The sequence below is a fragment of the Sapajus apella genome, unplaced genomic scaffold (assembly GCF_009761245.1).
Source record: "Sapajus apella isolate SASKATOON/1434 unplaced genomic scaffold, GSC_monkey_1.0 scaffold37, whole genome shotgun sequence".
Lineage (NCBI taxonomy): Eukaryota > Metazoa > Chordata > Mammalia > Primates > Cebidae > Sapajus > Sapajus apella.
The window spans coordinates 13,583,163-13,606,649 of record NW_022436977.1 but is presented as its reverse complement, the minus strand read 5'-3'; the positions used below and the strand labels follow the sequence as shown (position 1 = coordinate 13,606,649).

At 39.3% G+C, this 23,487-nt stretch overlaps 1 protein-coding gene across 5 annotated transcripts in view; it reads left to right on the top strand.

Annotated features, from left to right (window-relative positions):
- TMOD2 (tropomodulin 2) overlaps nt 1–14,329 on the top strand; it is a 60,509-nt gene extending 46,180 nt beyond the window's left edge. For 4 of the 5 annotated variants that reach the window (XM_032297451.1, XM_032297450.1, XM_032297453.1 and 1 more), the window contains 2 exons: nt 4,033–4,177; nt 6,386–14,324. In XM_032297451.1, coding sequence (XP_032153342.1) covers nt 4,033–4,177; nt 6,386–6,420 — 180 coding nt within the window. In that variant the 3' untranslated portion in view covers nt 6,421–14,324. Of the gene's footprint in view, nt 1–4,032; nt 4,178–6,385 lie in introns of all 5 variants that reach the window. The other variant, XM_032297452.1, reaches the window with a different exon arrangement.
- The last annotated feature ends 9,158 nt before the right edge of the window (nt 14,330–23,487 follow it).

Below are 23,487 nucleotides of genomic sequence, written 5' to 3'. Positions count from 1 at the left end.
TATGCAGTGATTTAATCAGGTGCCCCATGGGAAGAACAGTCAATGATGCATATTAAAGAACAGATGGGGAACTGCTAAATAAAGTAGATTAAAGAGGTCACTTAGAAAAGAACAGAAGGTGATTTAAAGATATGCTCAAAGTTTTGTTTCTGTTTTTCCCCCTTTGTGTTTGGTGACTTAAAATATAAAAAGAGCCTGGGCCTCTGGTTCAGCTACTTAAAAGGCTGAGGCAGGAGAATCCCTTGAGCCCAGGCATTCGAGTCCAGCCTGGGCAACATAGCAAGACCTCATCTTTAAAATATATATGTAATATAATACAACAAGTTATATAACTTAATATACTAAATACTTAGATACCTTAAATATATATAAAGAAAATATATCCAAATTGTAAGAAGTTTTGATGCCCATCTATTGTCCTGGGTTTTTCTAACACAGAAGACCTCAAATCCAAAAAATGATGCAGGCTGAGGAAGAAACATAGTCTATATTACATTACTTCTTCTCCTCTCTTTATATGCCCCTGGTATTATTTTCTTCAGCTTCTAAGTCCTTTGCGTAGCTATTAGCATATCCTTCCTCCCCCTGAAAAAAACCTAAAAGTTGTTATTCTATTATTAATATTTCCTATTTCTGATACTAGATTATATTAATGGTTTAAGTTAGCATAAAAGCAGAGATGGCGTTTCTGTTTTTACTACTTTGCCAGAATGTCATCCAAGATTCATTACAAAATAGAAAAAAACCTAAATAAATTACAGTTGATGTCTATATAAATCGAACATTCAAATCAAGGAGAAATAAATGTGAATTTGCCTTTTATTGCAAAAACAAAGCTGCTATAAGGATACTGAGCGGAATTTAAACTATTGGGAAAATAGCCAGCTACTTGGAGAAGAGGGACTCAGTTACTTGGGAATATAGGTGATTTGGGGTAACTTTTGACCATTGCATTAACACTGAAAGTTACCCAAGTCCAGGACTCAAATGTTCCAGGGGCACAAGCCATAGTGGTGGCAGCTGTAACCTTAGCTCAGGGCTCATTCCTTGATACAGTCCCACTGTTCTAAACTATGTCATTTGCTAAAGGTTGCTCATGAAACTCTGAGGTCAGCATCTCATACTTTTTTGCTGCCATTCCTTCCCATGGACCCATAATGCTTAGAGCATTAATCTCTACATGGTGGATGCCCATAATTATTATTGTCTAACTGGAAATATCACATTGTGTTAAGTTCCCAAGGAGAGACTCATTTGAGGGGTTGCTGGATGACAAGAAAGAGAGAAGCAAAGAGATAAGCCTTAAAACTTGCTTGGGACACAAGAGTTCCTCCATAAACTTTTCTCCTCTACCCATTCCATAGTTAAATTTTCCAAATTTAAAAGGTGTATGTTTTTAACTTGTTACAAAGTAATCAGGATTGTATGGTACTGGCACAGAAATAGACGAGTAGAGCAATAAAGCAGATTCAAATCAGAGAAGAATGAAATAAAAGATGGTAGAAAAATTTGCTAGCATTTTGAAAGAAAATTAAATTGGATCTCTATCTTTTTTTTTTTTTTTTTTTGAGGTGGAATTTTGTTCTTGTCACACAGGCTAGAGTGCAATGGCATGATCTCGGCTTACTGCAACCTCCACCTCCTGGGTTCAAGCGATTCTCCTGCCTCAGCCTCCTCAGCAGCTGAGATTACAGGCGCACACCACCATTCCTGGCTAATTTTTTTTTGGACACAGAGTTTCAGTCTTCTTGCCCAGGCTGAGTGCAGTGGTGCAATCTCAGCTCACTGCAACTTCCACCTCCTTAATTCAAGTGATTTCTCTGCCTTAGCCGGCTGAGCAGCTGGGATGACAGGCACCTGCCACCACACCTGGCTAATTTTTGTATTTTTAGTAGAGACAGGGTTTTGCCATGTTGGCCAGGCTGGTTTTGAACACCTGACCTCGTGATCCACCTGCCTTGGCCTCCCAGAGTGCTAGGATTACTTTGGGACTAATCCCAAAGTATGAGCCACCATGCCTGGCCTTATATTTTAAAATGTAATGACTATATTATGAAAACATACACTGTGTCCCTTAAATTCAATTTTAAATTTACATATTTACATGCTCCTATTTGTTTTTGTTTTTGCTTTTTGAGACAGTGTCTCACTGTGTCACCCAGGCAGGAGTGCAGTGGTGCGATCTTGGCTCACTGCAACCTCTGCCTCCCGGGTTCAAGTGATTCTCCTGCCTCAGCCTCCTGAGTATCTGGGACTACAGGTGCTCACCACCATGCCCAGCTAATTTTTTGTATTTTTAGTAGAAACAGGGTTTCGTCATGTTGCCCAAGCTGGTCTCAAACTCTTGACCTCAAGTGGTCCATCTGCCTCGGCCTCCCAAAATGCCGGGATTACAGGTGGGAGCCACTGTGCCTGGCCTCCCTATTGGGAAAAAAAAAAAAAAAAAAAAAAAAAAAAAAAAAAAAAAAAAACCTCCATTTTTATTTTTTTTTATTTATTTTTTTCCATTTATTTATTTTATTGCATTTTAGGTTTTGGGTACATGTGAAGAACATGCAAGATTGTTGCATAGGTACACACGTGGCAGTGTGATTTGCTGCCTTCTTCCCCATCACCTACATCTGGCATCTCTCCCTTTGCTATCTCTCCCCAGCTTCCCACCCCCCACCGTCCCTCCCCTATTTTCCCCCAACTGACCCCAGTGTGTAGTGCTCCCCTCCGTGTCCATGTGTTCTCATTGTTCAACACCCGCCTGAGTGAGAAATGTGGTGTTTGATCGTCTGCTCTTCTGTCAGTTTGCTGAGAATGATGAAAAACCTCTATTTTTAATTTTTTCATTACTTTATGTCTCAAACAAACAAACCTTTTCCCAACAACTTAAAAAACTTGGAGATTTTTTTGTAGCCCCACAACCCCCTTCAGAGTTTGCTGATTCATCCAAACGTGTATATGGTTCAAATCACAATAAAACCTGCCCAGAATCGCCTAATGAGATTCTGCTGAGAAGCAACAGCCCATAGGTTGAGATCTTTAATTATTTTTGGGTATGGATCCCAGAATTTAAAAATTATATTTCATAGCACAACAGGGTGATTACAATCAATAATAGCTTATTGTGCATTTTAAAGTAAAAGAGTAGAATTATTGTAGATTGATTGTAACACAAAGAAAGGATAAATGTTTGAAGTGATGGATACCTCATTTATCCTGATGTGATTATTATGCATTGGATACCTGGTCAAAATATCTCATGTGCCCCATAAATATTATATACCTATATATCCACAAAAGTCAAAAATAAAAACATTTTAGGCCGGGCATGGTGGCTCACACCTGTAATCCTAGCACTTTGGGAGGCCGAGGTGGGTGGATCACCTGACATCAGGAGTTTGAGACCAGCCTGGCCAACATGGTGAAACCCCATCTCTTAAAAAATAAATAAATAAATAAAAACATTTTACAAAAAAGAAGAAAAAGTACTGGAAATGAATAATGGTAATGGTAATGGTTGTACAACACCGTGATTGTACTAAATGCCACTGAATTGTACACTTGAAATGGAAAAATTTTATGTATATTTTATCACAATAAGTAAATAAGAATTCCCAAGATAAAAAGTAAAAATAAAATAAAAATTTAGTAATTGGATTGGCTGCTATAATATAGTTTTATTATTTTTAAAACACCCTTTGTATAAACCCCAGATACTGGGATGAATTCAAAACACCAAATATTAGTTTTGCTTTCATTTTAATTCTGGAATTATCCTTTTACCTTCATAAACAATTTGCTTAGTTTTTTTCAGCTATAGGACACCAGTGAACTCAGCTATCTGTTGGATTTTGCTTCTAGACAAGGAGCAGGACACAAATGACTATAAGAGAAATCATCTCAAGTGACGCCGTCCCTTTCAGTTTGAGACCTTTGCCTCTTTGCCTTTTTGTCTGGCAAGTAGCCATCTTTTTCCTATTCAAGTAACTGTTTGCTTTTCCTTCTTGACCATCTTGTGCACGTGTCTGCATCTGCAACCAGAGGCAGCAGTTGGGAACAGCTGTAGAAATGGAAATTGCCCAGATGCTGGAGGAGAATTCAAGGATCCTCAAGTTTGGATACCAGTTTACCAAGCAAGGGCCACGAACAAGGGTGGCAGCTGCCATCACAAAGAATAATGACCTGGGTAATTCAGCCAAAATATGTGCTGCTAACAATTAGAAGAGCATGAGCATTCACTTCTCCACTTCAGATGCAACATCTCACAGATACCATTCCATTGGCCTCTGATGTCACTCACTTCTTTATATAAAACACATTATTATAATACATGGTCATGGGAGTCTTTGGGGTCCTCACAGTATTTAAGTTTCATTATAGCATTTTCTCAAAAAAAGAAGTTTGTTCTGTTTTCCAGGCAACCTTTAATTTTTGCTTGATTTATTTTGTGTATTTGCTTCTGTTTTACTTACATGTAATCACCTTCTGTTGTTATATGCACCAGAAAATGGGCACAAGGACACTGAGATTACCAATTATGTTTGACTTCTGACTGCTTTGGTACTTAGTTCTAAATATGGATATGTCTGATACTTTGGCACTTTACGTATGATATAAACATGGAGCTACATTATGAAGTTTAAACTCAACAAGTTGCCTTTTCAGTTAGCCCCTCTTTAATTTCTCCTGTGGCCACTTTTTGCTGAGGATCCCTGGCATTTCTTCTGTTAGGATGAGGTGGGACATGTACTGGTCAACCATAGCGTAGAAGAATGGAACTGGGAAAGCTTGGTCTGGGGATATCCCAGCCACCTGGAGCAGCCTGGCAAAAGGACATCTAGGAGCAGACATCCATTGGCAAGTGGTCAGTCAGTCAACAGCAGGCTTCAATCCCCAGTTTGAGATTCAGGGTTAGAATGCCAGATCTTGGACAGAGAAACTGGGCAAGGCGTTCCACCAGGTACAGTGCTGGCTTCAAGGAAGACTCAGATAGTGGGCAAGATAGAAGCTAAAGTTTAGACTGCAAAGGGGCAAATAAAGGTTAGTATCCAATTCCTTGTCCAGACATGCTTTGTCAAGACCCTGAGGCCCAGGCAAGGTGCAGTGTGTGGCATCAGGAGGCTGGCTGGACATGTGACGGTGCTTATCTGGGAGGAGCACAGGGTGAGGCCAAGGGGCAGACAGGCAAATAGGGATTTGGGGAAGAGTGGAGGCAGCTGTCAGAAGGCCACCTAGGAAAAGCACACTGGGTCCACAATAGAACAACATAGAGACCAAAGCAAAAACAGGCAAAACGGCCGGGTGCAGTGGCTTACTCCTGTAATCCCAGGACTTTGGGAGGCCAAGGTGGGCGGATCATGAGGTCATGAGATGGAGACCATCCTGGCCATGGTGAAACCCCATCTCTACTAAAATTTAAAAAAAAAAAGTAGCCAGGCATGGTGACACATGCCTATAGTCCCAGCGACTCAGGAGGCTGAGGCAGGGGAATCACTTGAATGATGATGCCACTGCACTCCAGCCTGACGAAAGAGCAAGACTCCGTCTCAAAAAAAAAAACAGACAAAATGAGAGGTCTGAAGGAAATGGACAGGGCAGCCTACAACCAAGTAGCAGCAACTGTGGGCAAGAGCTTTTGTCGAATTTCCCACAGCCTAGGCAGGATTAGGCTGGGCTATTTAAAGTGGAGAGTTAGAGCGAGGCCACAGCCAGGGCACCTTTTAGTCAAATCCAGGAAGGTTTGAGTAGCCCTCTTCCCAGTAACCAGGAGAGCCTGCAGTTGAGGAAGTAAAAGGTGGAAGAAGAGGGTTGCAGGAACTGGGAAACAGGCAGTCTAGGTACCTTCTTTGATCCTAAATACCAGGTTAAAAGAACATTAATCTCTGAGTTTGCTTGCCATCTGAATCACACCTTCCTTGTAGGTTGATACTTAGGAGTTTTTATTTAGAAGACTTTTTGAAACTTTGAACTATTTGCAGCTCCTTCCAGACTTCAACCCATAATCAGAATTGAAAAATTGATTGTGTTAATCTAAAGAGTTAGTTAAAGCCAGTTGGTGATGGAGTTGCAAATGCCGTGGATAAATGACCGTGAAAACATGTCAGCGTGCACTGTTTCATGGGTCTCTTCTGGAATTTCTACCCCATAGAAATGGGAAGGTTCTAACACTCAAGTTCTCAACTATCAGACATATCTGTATTTAAACGTAAATTCCACCAGACACTAGATTATTTTATCATTTCCATTCATTGTCATGGTTAGTTGAGTATTAAAATTTAAGATAACTTTATTCTCAAGTGTGTGAGATTGTCATTTTGTGTGATTAATGTTGTTTATCTGGAATTTAAGGAATATTTCTTCAATTTGTCTTTTTTTTCCTTTCTTTCTTACCTAGTTCGTAAGAAGAGAGTTGAAGCAGACCGAAGGTAAACTTCCTCAGGGAGGTGAAGTTTCACTGTTGTGTGGCCATTGAAAAACAAAAACTCTTCTTCTTCCCCATCAGGACCATTTTATCAAAGTTTGTTTATTTCCGTTAACCACATAACTAATAATTTAATTGTTATTCTTTTTTAGCGCTACTTATTTATCTTGGATTTTGTAATATATACAATTGTTTTATTTGCTCATGGGCACTTCTGGCAACTTGAGAAATGGACTGATGCAGCTTTTAGAGAATGACAACGTGGAAAATGAATTTAACCACTTTCTTATTGGGTTGTCTTGCTTTCTTACATGAGCTTTTTTTTTAATCACTGAAAGGAATTTAGTGTATAATATGTGTTTGTAACTGTGATTATGATAGAGGCCTATCTCTGTTTACATGCATAGCTTTGAGTTAGGCTAAATATATCAGAAGTGTTCTGCTGAGCACATAAGAAGTTAGTATTGCCAATGTTTCACTGGGTGTGAAAATGTGACCAATTTAGCACAAATCCTCTCTTACTTCCACAAAAATCAATAAATGCACATGCCCTGTTGATTGGAGATCAGTAGTGTCATCTGCATAAAGCAAGACAACATTACGACACTTTAACACAGTATTAGCAAAGAAGCCTATTTATTACCCCACAAATGTAGCTTCAAGCCAGACTCATGTAGCAAAATGAATTAGCACACTTACTTTTACTGACTATTCAACATAATTGAATCTTTAACATGGCTTTAAAGAATAACTATTTACAAAGCTATTTTAAAGTTTTTCAAACGTGATAGAAATTTTCTAAATTTTAGTAAGAGAGAGGCTTTTAAAACAGTACATTCCTGAATGAAACAATAATAATTGTGTCTTAAGGTTGTCTGATGCACATGATTGGATTTGTTTGGTAGATTTTAGAAACATTTATTGCTTTGCCTTTAGTGTAACAAGATCACAGGATGAAATATGAATATTCAGGTTAATTATCTAGATTTATGTCCGCATGGCATGATCCATCCAGCCATTTGCAAACATCAGGAGAAAAATGTGAATTATCATTTATCCAGATGATGTCATCTCAAGAACAAAGCCTCTGTAAGTACAACTGAGATGGTTGCATTGTAGCATGCATTTATCTTTTGATATAGTTGTGTAACAGTGCAATGCTAAACTAAGGAAGCAGGTGACTGCAGCCTTTGGCTCAAGCTTACCACTCTGATAACTGTCAGTGCCTGAAGTTGTGATTGGTGACATTCTGACACTGCCCAAGGCAACTCACCCTCTATTCCTCCTTTCTCCCCTCCCTTCCAATTAATTGTTCTTTTTTCTACTTTTCTCTGTAGTTTGTTGCTAAACAAATTCCAGAATTTGTTTAGTAACTGAGTATTCTTGAGTTGCCTCATAGCAATAAAACAAGTGAATGGGAAAATAATTAGTATATTATTCTGTTTAGCTTGTAAAATACATGGAATCTGTTTAAGATAGCCTTTGTAAAATTGCACATTTACTTATATTATAATTATCACATCTGTGTCTCTGAAGTCCTTTGAAACATCTCATTTTCTTGAGAATTTTTTAATTTTTGAGGACACAGTAAGCAGAATATTCTAACACATTTGACCCCTAAAAAACCTTTAATTAGTTTATGGCTTAATCTTCCTATCTATTTAAAAAACGTAGTAAATACTGTTTTATAATTTTCAGTCTGATTTTTCCTTCCTTTTCACCCATTTAGGTGAGATCTGTTGGAGTCAACTTGTACAGGCTTGCCAATTGTTATATTTTCAAGAATTTTGCGAACTGGTTCAGTACAGCCAGTATTTAAAATTAAATGATGTGCACTTGCAATTGAAGGAATTATATTAAGAACAAAAGTAACAAATACTGTACTCAAAAATCTTACATTTTACTATTTTCTAAGCTCTTAAGATTATTTACATCTAGTAGGTGTGTATGTAGAAATACTACCTAATAATATGCTACTGAACATCTCCTCTCAACTCCATGTTCGCTACCTTCTTGGTATTACAGTGACCTGAAATTGGCCATGGTGGAGACATTTATACCACAGAAGTTAGCAATATGTAAGAAATTAGGGCTTTCTCCCCCTCTAGATTGCTTGTTGATAAACATTCATCAGTACACCACTGGATGAAATTATAAATTTTTTTTACACATATGTTTTGCTTACCATGTTGCCAAAGGGAAGAACATTTATCTTAGGTGTCTTTTCTCCTCTTTGGATTTGATATAAACCTATTTAAGTGCTGAGTCCCTGACCTGCCTGTCCAAGTAAGCCTTTTTCCTTTCTGTTCTCACTCTCTTTCTTGCCTTCACCCTTAAAATCCTGGACCCTACAGAGCATTCCTTGCAGCCCCAAAGTGCTGTGGACTGGGGGCTAAAGCAGTTGTTGGCAAACTCTGGCAGAAAGCAAGAAAAAAAATTCAGAATTCAATCATGGCTGTTTCTTTTGTACAAGCAGTTGTTGATAGTATTAAAGTAAGATAATGGAACATTGTCAAAAATACAGCACTGTTTTTAGCTTATAAAATACTTGGGTTGCATGCAACAGTCTATGAAATCAAATGTTTATTACTAATCAGTTTGTTTTATTATTACCTGTGTTTTAAAATGGCTTGAAAGGTGACATTTCCATGAGTATGCACATATTGATGATAATCCTTAGAAAATCATACATTTGAGGACCATATTCATCATTTAATTAGCCTGGGACTTCATCTCCCTGTCTGCCCAAAGTGTGGAAGTGGTAGCTCTTTCATGATCATGGGCACAGTTAATCCTTTGCTATCCATTGTGATGGGGCATAGTGTATATAAAATATTTTTCTATGTATTTGTTTTGCCAGATAGTATGTCAAGATATTTCGCATTACCTGGATAACTGATTGAAGGGAGATAACTTCTCCCCAGGCCTATCTCCCTCCCCCTTCTAGAGTTGTGCAGATCCACTTTAAGTGTAAAATCATTCATCTGGACTTGTGGGCTCATATCACCAACATCAATCATGGCATACGTAGATGAGTTTTAGGAGATTAACTTTAGAAGTCTAGAAATCATGTGATTAGTTCAGCACTGCAGCTCCCCATCTGCTTATAGTGTATAACTGGAAGCTCCTTCATCCTCATCAGCATGGTTAAAGACTTAGTTTCTTTCATCTTTGGAGGATATAATGTAAATAAGTGTTGTGTGTGTATGTGTGTGTGTGTGTGTGTGTGTGTGTGTGTGTATTGTCAAATATCTAACTAGGTATTTGGCTACATCTGGACAATTGATTGAAGGGAGATGCTCTCTCTGCAGTCCTCTTCCCTTGTCCTTTTTAGAATTGCTGCAGGCCCAAGTTAAATATGAAATTACTCCCTAGAGTTTGTAGTTTATATTACCAACCACCACATTTTATAGCTATGTAAAGGATGACTCTTAGGAAATAAATATTAGAAGCCTAGAAATCATTTAGTTGTTTTAGCACCAAATCTATCCATTTGCCTAATGTATTGAACATTCCATCCTCATCGACATGATTAAGCCCCTTTCTTCCATCTTTGTAGGGCACATTGTATATAAATATTTTGTACATAAAGATCATCAAATACTGTAATGAGGTATTTGGCTTCATCTGGAAAATTGATTGGAGGGAGCTGCCATCTCCCAGACCTGCTTCCCTCATCCCTGTCCAAGTTACTGCAGGCCCAGGTTAGAAGATTAACAACCTGGAGGGGCATGCAGTTCATCTTACAATGAAAGCCCATACTCATTTAAAAACTTAGAAATCATCCCAGTGCCTGTACTCCTCGAACCAATTTCTGTAAGGGAAGACTGGCACACCAGCCCAAAAGAACAGGTGCTTCTCTTCTGACAGAAACATGGCCCCTGACAGGGCACCAGCATTAGGTAAACCAATGTTCTCCGAATAGCTGCCATAAGAACGTTTCAGATGCTCAAACTGAAAACTCTTAAAACCAATATTAAGCATCAGTATGCTTTAAGTGTAAGATAGCCCTTTGGAATTTACAAACACATGTGCAGATATTTCCTTGTTCACAGATGTGATGTACTCAGCCCTCTCCTAGGCACTATGAAGGAGACAGAGGAAGTATAAAAATTCTGGACTAATGTAATTGTATATGTGCGTCTGGGGTTGGGGAGTAGACTGATTGCCTTTTTTTCAAAGAGCATCCCATGTTTAATTCAAGTATGTATAGCATTAGCAAAAATGGGCAGAGGGCGGGAAGTTGAGAATACTAGGTTCTGTGCTATGTTACCTGTATTTATTAGAACCGTTTCTGGAGTCAGGTTTTAAGTCATGATCCTGAAGCTTCCTTCCCCTCTTCCACTAGCCATGCAATAATAGGTGTTTTCATTTTAATGAGCAGAGAACTAAGAGGAAAAGTCCTAGCTCTGCTTCCCATTAGCAGCTTCCCTTTACCTTCCCTTATTGCTTTCATCTCAAATGTCTCTGCTACTCAACCAATCCTAAAGCTAAAGTACTGAAATGCACACAAAGGAAAGGTGTGAGAGTGCTTGGAAGCATCCCACTGAGCCTACTGGATGAAAATCACACGATAGGGCCTCCTATTGTAATAAACTGGCCAGAGAAAAGCGCTAAGAACTTCAAGGATATTATTCACTGCTTTCTTGCTCCCCAGCACTAGATCAGAGTGTATTTTACTCTGTGGTTCAGGAGTTAAGAAGTTGAAGAGCCGACCGAGGTGGGGAAGGAGGATGGAAATTAAAGGTTTACATTTGTTTAATGGCAGAACTGAGATTTGCTCAGCTTACCTCTTTCCCATTGTCTCTAACAGCAATGATTGAATAATCAGCAGACCAATGGAAGACGAGTTGCAAGTTGTATATTTGTAACCTGACTCTGGGTTCTGCTCTAGGAACAGTCCATGTTTTAGAGGTTTGCCGGTTGGGATACATTGTTGACTTGGGGGAGGGTGAAGGAGAGAGCTGACCACATAGACATAGAAAAGAGTAACTAACTAGATTTTCCTCTGATCTCTTCCATGGTAGTCATTCTGAGCACATTGGCCCAGCTGGTTGGTATGGTGAAGGGGCACCGTACTAACAGATTTGGAGACTGAATCCTTATCCCATCACCAACACTTAGCAGGTATATGATCATGGGCAATTCATTTAATTGCCTGCCAATTATAGACAATATAGGGGAAAGAGCACTGGATTTGGAGTCAAGAAACCTGGACACTTGGCTCCATGCTTCCTTAGCTGGGTAACTTTGGGCAAGCCACTTGGTCTCTCAAAGCCTAAAGTTCTTCAGCTATAAAATGGGAATAATATCTTCACTAACTACCTCACAGAATTGTAAGAATATAATGAGATATTTGGATAAACACACTATGTATACTGGAAAGCACTGTACAAATGTGAGAGATCAGTTTTATTATCAAATCGCTGTTTCCCACTGCCTCTTGAATCGGTTTTATTCTGACTGACAATTACATCTTCCTCATCTTTTGGAGTATGGGTAATTGAGGTATAGGTGTGTCATCGGGGACTGCAATTATTTCAGCTCCCACGTAGCGCTGAGAGAGGTGGTTGATGGGCGGTGCAAGTTAGATACAGTGATGTATATGGTAGGACATTTTCCTGGGTCACTTTGACAGTACCTTGGGAAATTGTCAGAATCCTTGCAGAGGGCCTAGGGTGGGCACAAGGGAGAAAGCAAACAGTTGACTAAGAATTGAGGGGAGGGTCTGGGGCACTACTGCCCTCCTGTCACTGCTGCTTGTGGGAGAGGCTAAGACTTCGGGTATGACTGGAGGCTGGGGAGAGAAGAGTGTCCTTAGGGCTTCAAGAATTTTCATGCCTAGCAACTGAGTAACAGGCACTAGTTCTGATAGATTGTGAAGGGGAGAAAGCGCCACCTGTTTTGAGATCAGCTCTCCAGGGCAGCAGCTGCCTTGTTATCACCAGCAACCTTAGCCCTGGTCAGAGGTATTTCTGCTAAGAAAGGTTTTGAAGCATGGCCTCCAAGGACTTTCATAAGCTCTTGGAGGCAGGACTGTGTCTCATCCATCTTTGTATCTTCAGTACCATCTCGTAAGGTGCCTTGTACATAGTAGGTGCTTAATGAACAAATGTTGCTTGAATTTAGCTGACGTCCAGCCCCACAGAGTTATGCTCCATTTGCCACCGTGTGATATTTTGGGGAAACAATACTAATTTGGATGCCAGCTGTATGTCACTTTGGGCAAGACTCTCCATCTACCTTGACTTCATTTCATCTGTAAAATGGAGTGGATTAATTGTTCCCTAAAGTCCCTTCCGCTCCAATACTCGACAAGCCTGTGATTCTAAATCATTTCCATTGCCTCTGAACATGGTTGAGTAATGCCTCCTCTGCAGTTCCGTTCTCTCCAGGAGGCTTTGTTCAGAGGAGGTCTGACTATGCCACAGCCAGTTCTTTACTGTCTTTAAAATACTTCTGGATGAGCAGCATTTTATGAAAGAATATTTTAAAATATATACTATTTAGGCCGGGCGCGGTGACTCATGCCTATAATCCCAGCACTTTGGGAGGCCAAGATGGTGGATCACCTGAGGTCAGGAGTTCAAGACCAGCCTGGCCAACATGTTGAAACCCGATGTCTACTAAAAATATAAAAATTAGCTGGGCGTGATTGTAGGCACCTGTAATCCTGGATACTCGGGAGACTGAAGCAGGAGAATCACTTGAACCTGGAAGGTAGATGTTACAGTGAGCCGAGATCATGCCACTGCACTCCAACCTAGGCAACAAGAGCGAAACTGCGTCTCAAAAATAATAATAATAAAAAATAAAAGTAAATATATACTATCTTGCTCCTCAGAACCAGTGGGGAAGGAGAGGAGGGAAGGCAAAGAAACTGAGCACAGTCAACACAGCATTTTTTTGTAGGCTCTTATTTAAAGAGTGTGTGTGTGTGTGTGTGTGTGTGTGTGTGTGTGTGTGTGTGTGTCTGAGCACATATTAACTGGGAAACAGAGAAAATCCAATCAGAAGTATACTGTGCAATTGAGAGAGGCTGGCCCAGGATTTAAAACTTACTTTCGGTAATCTGTGAGTAGATAGGAATGAACCATATGGTGAAATAAGATCAATAGGAAATATGCTTTTGGAGGAATTTTTATTTTAGTACCAAATGTTGCCAGTGACAATCTTCAGTTAAGAAAGAAGTTATTCTGACCCAAAATTCTTACCTCTCCCACTTTGGTTTAAAAACAAAAACCCTTATATACATGGAATAATTATATTTTAATTAAGCCTTTATCTTAGTTTCATTTTCATCTATTGAAAGAAAATGAATAAGCAGCATTTTTCATTGCACTTAAAAATGTAAAGTACCTGCATGCCACTAATCTGTAACACTTTACCAGTTCAGATGCCTGTAATGTGTGATTTTATGTGTCTCTGTGTTGTATTGAAGAGAACAAAGGAAATAATACTTTGTAAACTGTTTAAACAACTGCTTAAACTTCTATTGGCAACATTTCTTGGGCTAAGCAGTTATTGAAAACTCCTGTTTTATTTTCATTTGAAAGTTCAATCAAATCAAGACTAGTATATTCATTAGGGAATTAAAGACTAATTTGCTTATTAAATGTGAAGTTGAACTTTGTGTGGAAAGTAAATGTGTGATAAAGCAAAATGTATAAAGTTTGAAATATTATACTTTTACCCTGATAATTATTCAGGACCCGAGTTGGCCCAAATAGGTGCAATTTTTAATCCCTTAAAATTAGCCAGCCAGACTTATTGCTAAGGTAAATGTAAACTGTTTTAATTAAGATCTTTCTGCTTTCAAAGATATAATGTATCTATTTGTGTCAGGAATGATATTTCAAAATGAAAATGTAAACAATATTGGGAATTAATAAACTTTCCTTTCAAAGTAAAAGTAAAGACTGGTTTTATATGACTAATTTTTAGATAGAGTCTTTCCTTAAAACAAATGTTTGGCATCATGTTCTTAGATGAGCATATTTGCAGAAAGAATTATAAAATACCCTTTTATGAAGAAACAGACAACCACAAGTAGCCATAACATGTAAATAACTTGTTATCACACAGAAATGTACACATTTGGCTAAACAGTTAAAAATTTGTTAGAATGAATGGGAACAGGAATACAGAAAGCCCAAACAGATCAACTATTTTACTCTGAAGTTTTTTACTAACTTTGGATTTACATTATTATTCTTTTTAAAGCTCTTCTCGTAATTTGTAATACTGAATACTAAAAATGAAGTTATGTTTTGTAAAGGTTTCACCCTGGAAAAACAGGAAAACTGTTCTTCCTCCCCTTCTGCTGAACTCTGTCCCAACTCTTTGACCCTTGGATTTCTTAGTTTAGGCTAATAAGGTTCAGCTGAGAAGGCTAAAGGGCCAGTGTCTAATTTCTGTATTTGCTGTTTCATACCTTGTCTTGCACAAGGAAGTATAGTAATTATTTTGCTTAAAAGATGTTCCCTTTTAGCCTATTGGGTTATAATAAATAGTTACAAGTGTGCACCCTGGGGTCATACTTGCCTGGTTCAAATCTCACTTGCATTAGTTACATGAACTTGTGCAAATTACCAACCCCCAGCTTCTTCCTCTGTAAAGTAGGAACAATTATAGCATTATTCACAGTAGTACTAGTGTGCAGATTGATGTGTAAAAACACTTAGAACAGTACCCAGCATATAGAAGTCACTTGGAATTTCTAAAATCTAACCTAAATAAACATCCATGTGAAACAGGAAACGTTTCCTTGTCCCCTCTTGCAAAGCATGCAATAGGGGTGTGGCTTGCTTCTTCAGTGCCCGGCTGCTCAAACCTGTAGGAAGCACACAGACCGGGAGGCTATGGGGCTTCGACTCCAGGCAATGTCTAAGGGTGAATGTTTACCGCTGAAGCCCAGTGGGCATGTGTTGCAGGGTGTTCTCTTAGTTTGCCGCCTATAGGCGGCTTGTATTAACCAACTCAGTTAGAACCTCTCCCTTGCCTCAAGAACAGAAGGATTTCTGTATCCTTGGTTCTTGCCTTGGTGTACCGGAAGAATTGGAACACATGTGGGCTTGATGAGTGCAAAGTTTTATTGAGTGGAGGGAGCTCTCTGCAGATGGAGCTAGAAGGGAGATAGTTTTCCCTTGGAGTTGGGCTGCTCCACCGGCTCTCCTCCAACATTTCACCCTATCAAACACTTCCTCTAAGTATAGGAGGTTCCATTGGGGCTGGGAGTGGGCCTTTAAAAACTAGCATATCTCTCCATCAACACTATCTAACTATCTACTTTAGTGGAGTTTTTTTTTTTTTTTTTTTTTCCCCCGAGATGGACTCTTGCTCTGTCACCCAGGCTGGAGTGCAATGGTGTGATATCAGCTCACTGTAACCTCTATCTCCCAGGTTCAAGCAATTCTCCTGCCTCAGCCTCCCGAGTAGCTGGGACTATAGGCACGTGCCACCACACTTGGCTAATATTTTGTATTTTTAGTAGAGGCAGGGTTTCACCATGTTAGCCAAGATAGTCTCAATCTCCTGATCTCGTGGTCCACCTGCCTCAGCCTCCCAAAGTGCTGGGGTTACTAAAGAAATTTTTGTGCACCCAGCCTATCAAAAATTTATTTAGTAAATACCCAGCAAGCTCAGGCAACCAAAGCAAAAATGGACAAATGGGATCACATCAAGTTAAAAAGCTTCTGCATAGCAAAAGATCAGATCAACAAAATGAAATGACAATCCACAGAATGGGAAAAAATATTTGTAAACTACCCATCTGACAAGGAATTAATAACCAGAATATTTAACAACTCTATAGGGAAAAATTTAATAATCTGATTTTAAAATGGGCAAAGGATCTAAATAGACATATCTGAAAGAAGACATATGAATGGCAAATATGCATATGAAAGTGCTGAACATGACCGATCATCAGAGAAATGCAAATCAAAACTGCAATGAGATACCATCTCATCCCAAGTGACAGGCAATAGCTTTTATCCAACTGACAGGCAATAACAAATGCTGGTGAGGATGTGAAGCAAAGAAACCTTCATATGCTGTTGTTAGAAATGTAAATTAGTACAACCACTATGAAGGACAGTTTGGAGGTTCCTCAAAAAACAAAACAGGTCAAGCGCAGTGCCTCACACCTGTAATCCCGGCTCTTTGGGAGGCTGAGGCAGGAGGATCACTTGAGCTCTGGAGTTTGAGACCAGGCTGGGCCACAGAACAAGACCCCATCTCTACAAAAAACAAATTTTTTTAATTAGCCAGGTGTGGTGGTGGCATATGATTGTGGTCCCAGCTACTCGGGGGCTGAAGTAGAAGGATTACTTGAGCTCAGGAAGTCAAGACTGCAGTGAGCTTTGATTGCATCACTGCACTGGGCTGTCTGAAAACAAAAACAAAAACAAAAAAAACCCTAAAAATAGAGCTATTATATAATCCAGCAATCCCACTTCTAGATATATAATCAAAAGAAAAGAAATCAGTATATTTATATTAAAGAGGTACCTTTTTATTTTTTTTTGCGACAGAGTCCTACTCTGTCACCCAGGCTGGAGTGCAATGGTGCAATCTCGGCTCACTGCAACCTCCACCTCCTCGGTTCAAATGATTCTCCTGCCTCAGCCTCCTGAATAGCTGGGATTACAGGTGTCTGCCAGTATGCCCAGCTAATTTTTGTATTTTTAGTAGAAACAGGGTTTCACCATGTTGGCCAACCTGGTCTTGAACTCCTGACCCCAGGTGACCTACCCGCCTCTGTCTCCCAAAGTGCTGGGATTACAGGTGTGAGCCATTGTGCCTGGCCTTATTGAAGAGATATCTGCACTCCCATGTTTACTGCAGCTCTGTTCACAATAGCCAAGATTTGGAAGCAACCTAAGTGTCCATTAACAGATGAATGGATAAAGAAAATGTGGTACATATACACAATGGAATATTATTCATAACCTATAAAAAAGAATTAGATTCTGTCATTTGCAACAACATGAATGGTACTAGAGGTCATTATGTTAAGTGAAATAAGCCAGACACAGAAAGACAAACTTCACATGTTTTCACTGATTTGTGGGAGCTAAAATTTAAAACAACTGAACCCATGGAAATAGAGAGCAGAAGAATGGTTATCAGAAGCTGGGAAGGGTAGTGGGGGCTTAAGGGGGAAGTGGGAATGGTTAATGGGTACAAAAAAATTGTTATAAATAATAAATAAGACCTAATATTTGATAGCACAACAGAGTGACTATAGTCAGTCTGATTTAATTGTACATTTTAAAATAACTAAAAGAGTAGAATTTGATTGTTTGTAACACAAAGAATAAATGCCTGAGGGCATGGATATCCCATTTATCATGATGTGATTATTGAGCATTGCATACCTGTATCAAAGTATCATGTGCCTCATAAATATATACACCTACTATCTACTCACAAAAATTTAAAAAAAAAATTTTTTTAAAGCTTATGGGAATAAGAAATGCAATGCGTGTACTTAAAAGCAAAATCTGGCAGGGCATGGTGGCTCATGCCTGTAATTCCAGAACTTTGGGAGGCCGAGGCAGGTGGAATGCCTGAGGTCAGGAGTTCAAGACCAGCCTGGCTAACATGGTGAAACCCTGTCTCTACTAAAAATACAAAAAAATTAGCTGGGTGGTTAAACCCCGTCTCTACTAAAAATACAAAAATTAGCTGGGCATGGTGGCGCACGCCTGTAGTCCCAGCTACTCGGGAGGCTGAGGCAGGAGAATTGCTTGAACCCAGGAGGCGGAGGTTGCGGTGAGCCGAGATCGCGCCATTGCACTCCAGCCTGGGTAACAAGAGCGAAACTCCGTCTCAAAAAAAAAAAAAAAAAAAAATTAGCTGGGTGTGGTGGCACATGCCTGTAGTCCCAGCAACTCCGGAGGCAGAGGCAGGAGAATCGCTTGAACCAGGGAGGTGGAGGTTACAGTGAGCCGAGATTGCACCCCTGCACTCCAGTCTGGGTGACAAAGGAAGACTCTGTCTCAAAAAAAAAAAAATGTAAATCTATCTTAAGTGACATTAGACAAAATGTTTTGGTATTTGGCCAAAAATCTGCTACTTGGCTGGGGCTTTGGGTCTCAGCTTTCAGAATCCCTATTCCAATATTACTTCCATTATCTTTGGACTTTGGAACGGTTGGTGTCTATGTTTTCATAGAGGTTATTCATATACCTCATCACTCAAGAATGTCACTGATATGAACAAAGTATGTTATGTAGATTTGTTGTTATTGTATGAATATTCACTTTCAGATGCAAGCAGGTATTCTAGATGTAACCTAAACAAAGACCATCTAACTTGTTTTTTGAAATTCTATCAAAGTGATTAGATGAGTAAAGTGCTATAATAATTGCTGATTCTGACAGATTTTATGTTTAAAATCAATTAAAAACAATCATTAAGGAGGGTAAAAATGAAGAGAGCTTGCTTAATGGGTCCAAAAATACACTTGGAATAAGTTTTAGTGATTCAACAGCACAGGAGGGTGACTGTAGTTATCAATAATGTATTGCATATTTCAAATAGCTGGAAGAGATTTGAAATGTTCTCAACACAAAGAAATAATCAATGTTTGAGTGATGACCAATTACCCTGATTTGATTGTTAGACATTGTATTATGTATCAAAATATCACATGTACCCCCATGCATATGTACAATTATAATGTATCAATAAGTATTTAGTAAAAGACAAAAATAAACAATTATTTAAAACTTTCAAGCAAATAGGGAAATAAGTTGACAATTACTACGAATATCAAGAAGAAATGCATTGGCTAGATACCTTAGAAAAAATAATATATCATTTTCAAGCCAATAAATGTTTATAAAAATTTAAATAATACAAGGAGGCCGGGCACAGTGGCTCACGCCTGCAATCCCAGCATTTTTGGGAGGCCGAGGCTGGAGGATCACTTAGGTCAGTAGTTTGAGATCAGCCTGGCCAACATGCAAAACCCCATCTCTACTAAAAATACAAAAATAAGCTGGGAGTGGTAGTGCATGTCTGTAGTCTCAGCTACTCCAGAGGCTGAAGCAGGAGAATTGCTTGAACCTGGGAGGCAGAGGTTGAGTCAGCTGAGATCACGTCATTGCACTCCAGCCTGGGCAACAGAGCGAGACTCCATCTTAATCAATCAATCAATCAATGAGAAGGAAAGGTAAGCAGCGGTTACATCATATCACAATTCTGGTCTTGGTAGAAATGTTTTGGGTATCTAGCATTTATCATTTAAAGAACTGAATTTAATTCTTAATTAATTCCATTTATGACAGGGATCATAATCATTCACTCACCTCAGCTGAAATTTGGCTTTCTGTAGTGACTGTAGGAGAGTCTAACAATGGACACCACTGGGAAATTATTGCTTCTGCACTAAATGTTAAACAACAATTTTAGTACTAACATTTCAAATATTATTAAAATAATATTAAAATTTGGGGATAATATTTTAGGTTTATATGTACATCTCAGAATTTTAGTTTTTAATAGTGATGTTTGTCATCAACTTTGGCTTCAGCTGAAGAGTGACTTATTTTTTGGCCCTTTTGGCATTCGGCTGAAATGTGTATTCAGTGCACCTCTAATGGAAGCAGAATGGGGTTTGAAAATATGGGAAAGGCAAAATTAATTCCAGCTGATGGCATTAGTGACGGTTGAGTGGGGAACAGGCATTTGAGATGGACAGTGAAACAAGAGGAGCCTTCTAACAGGCAGAAATGGGTGATAGAAAAAGGGCATTTCAAGCCAGAGTGTGCTTGAATCATTCCTATAAAACTGAATGCTCCCAGCCATGATGTTTATCTTCTGTGATTCCTACCTCCCACTGCCACCTCCAAGCTTCCATAATTAAGTCCTTACCTTTTTGTTTCAAATTTATGTCTGTAGTTCTTCTCAGTTCTCCTTTAAAATACACGTTTTTACGTACACACAAAATATGCTTACATATACCAAAGTAACTATTTCCTAAAGGAACCCTGTGATAACAAGAAAAGTGTTGCTATTATTAATTAGCATATGATGATTCAGTGTGACATGCTTTCTGAGTTACTCTGGCTGGAAGTTTAGATAACACTAATTAGAGCTTATAATATTAGTACATTAAATAGAGTTAGAGTGTCATTTTACCAATCACTTTCACTCTTACCAAACCCTGAACCTAATGGGAACTATACTCTGTCGCTTGTTCAAATATTTTACCTGAAGGTCTCAGATGTGTTCTCTTTGGTGTATTGAACTTCAACTGTTTTCCATTAGTTGAAGTGGGTTAAACGCAGAAGGTTGAGTGTGCCATACCACTTCTAGTTCACATCGTTATGTTTCCTTGATTAGGCATTATAGTAGTCAGCTTTTGCTAAGTAACTCTACAGTAACAAATGAACCTAAACTTCAGTTTCCTCTTTGCTCACGTTATATTACGTCAGCTAGTGGCTGAGGCTCTGACCCACGTGATTTCTTATTCTAGAATCCAGGTAGAATGACCAGCCTCTATTCAGAACATGCCTTTTGGTGGAGGGAAAGAGCAGGCACACTAGCTGAGAAAGGCAACGACTCTTAAAGCTTCCACTCAGAATGGTCAGATTGTCACTTCCACTTATATTTTATTGACCAAAGCAAGATTCATGTTTTTAAACTTTGTGATTACCCAATATGACATTTATCTGAAGAGAGGAGGAAAATCCCATCATGGGATCATAGCCAAGCCTGAAATGCCTACAGGGCAGCACTGGAAGTCACATAGTAGTGGGCAAGCCTGTCTATTCCTCTAGAGGAGAGCAAATATTTGGGAGCAATATTTCAATCTACCACAAGTATTTAAGTGGACTTACCTTTTCACTTATTTATGTAAATATAATTTCCAGGTTTTTCCTGTCTGTTTTCCTCCAAGAATTAGGTTTCCAACTATAAGCGAATAGTAGCAATCCTAAATTGTGCTATTCTTTAAAAAGAGCTCTCTCTCATTTTTCTTTTTCTTTTCTTTTTTTTTCTTTTTTTTTTTTGAGAGAAAGTCTTGCTCTGTCGCCAGGCGTCAGGCTGGAGTGCAGTGGTGCGATCTCCGCTCACTGCAACCTCCGCCTCCCAGGTTCAAGCAATTCTCTTGCCTCAGCCTCTTAAGTAGCTGGGACTACAGGTGCACGCCACTACGCCCAGCTAATTTTTGTATTTTTTTTAGTAGAGACGGAGTTTCACAATGTTGGCCAGGATGGTCTCCATCTCTTGACCTCGTGATCCACCCGCCTCGGCCTCCCAAAGTTCTTGGATTACAGGCATGAGCCATAGCGCCCAGCCTATTTCAGAACTTTCACAGGATCTTATTCTCCTGTCTAGTCAACCCTCTTGCTGCTGGAGTTTATAGCTGAATTAGGTCACTGGCTGGCATTTACAGGTGAACCTTCTGGTTCTGTGTCCCAAGATTAGGAGACAGAGGGAAGAATGCAACATTCATTTATTTACAAATATTTATTGAATACTTACTGTGTGCTGGCAGTATTGAAGATGCTAGGGGGATGGAGGAGTAAACAAAGCAAAGCTTGTTGAGCTTCCACTAAGGAAACAAGAAATATGATGTTAGGTTGTAAAAGTGCTATGAAGACAAGTAAAGACAGGAGAGAATGACAGGGTAAGAAGATAAGAGGAAGCCTTTCAGAGGTGGCATTTGAGCAGAACTTTCATTAAAATGAGGGCATCAGCCAGAAGCAGCTGTGAGGAAAATCATTCTCCTGCATAGCATGAAGACTCTGAGATGGGGGGAAACTTGGCAGGATTAAGAACCCTCAAGGAGGCCAGTATGACTGGAGCACAGTCAGAGAGAATACGTGGCAGGAAACAAAACAATCAGGTACAGATTTGTAGAGGTGTTAATTTTGGGTTTTATTCTAAATGTGATGGAAGCCATGAATGGTTTGGAGCAAGACGGTGACATGATTTGATTTGTTTTTAAAAGATCATTCTGGGCTGGGCACGGTGGCTCATGCCTATAATCCCAGCACCTTGGGAGACCAAGGTGGACAGATCACCTGAGGTCAAGAGTTCAAGACCAGCCTGGCCAACATGCCTAAACCTTGCCTCTACTAAAAAAATACAAAAATTAGCTGGGCGTGGTGGCAGGTGCCTGTAATCTCAGCTACTAGGGAGGCAGAGGCAGGCAGAATTGCTTGAACCTGGGAGGCAGAGGTTGCAGTAAGCCAAGATCACGCCACTGCACTCCAGCCTGGGCAACAGAGCAAGACTCCATCTCAAAAAAAAGGTCATTCTGGCTGCTAATATAGAGAATATGTTATAGCAAAGGAGTGGAAAAAGTGAGCAAGGTTCTACCTCTTCAGGGCTATCCAAGACTAAGGTCTTATTCTTAATATCTCTGATCCCATATGTGCTATTCAATGTACACAGATTTAAGAGATTCATGTTTATAAGCTTTGTGATTAAAATATGATAATTTATGTCTAAAGAAAAGAAAACATCAGATTGCATTATTTTAGAAAAAGTAACTAAAATAAGAGGTTTGTTCCTTAGGAAAAACTTGAAATGAATAGCTAAAAGAGAAAATATATTTAGTGTTTGCCTAACAGCCCATAGTGGAAGGTGAGAGAGGAAAGTGTAATAGATTAAGTCAGTCAATACTGAATAAAAAAACCTCTCCGACCAAAGCAAAAGAGGCCGTATTGCAGAGGAAAGTTCTTCTTAAAATAAACCATATCAGCTGGGTATGGTGGTTCATGTCTATAATTTCAATTCTTTGGGAGGCCAAGGTGGGAGGATTCCTTGAGCCCAGGAGTTCAAGACCAGCCTGGGCAACACAGGGAGACCCTGTCTCTACAAAAACAAACAAACAAATAAATAAATAAATAAATAAAATTAGGTGGGTGTGGTGGCATATGCCTATAGTCCCAGCTGCTCAGGCTACTTAGGTGAGGTTGGAGGATCACTGGAGCCCAGGAGAAAGAAAAGAAAAGAGAGAAAGAAAAAAGAACTTGAGTCAAGAGAACTGTGTCTCACTTCTGGATCTCCAACTACTGGCTGTGGGACCTTATGCAAATTACTTAACTTTTCTG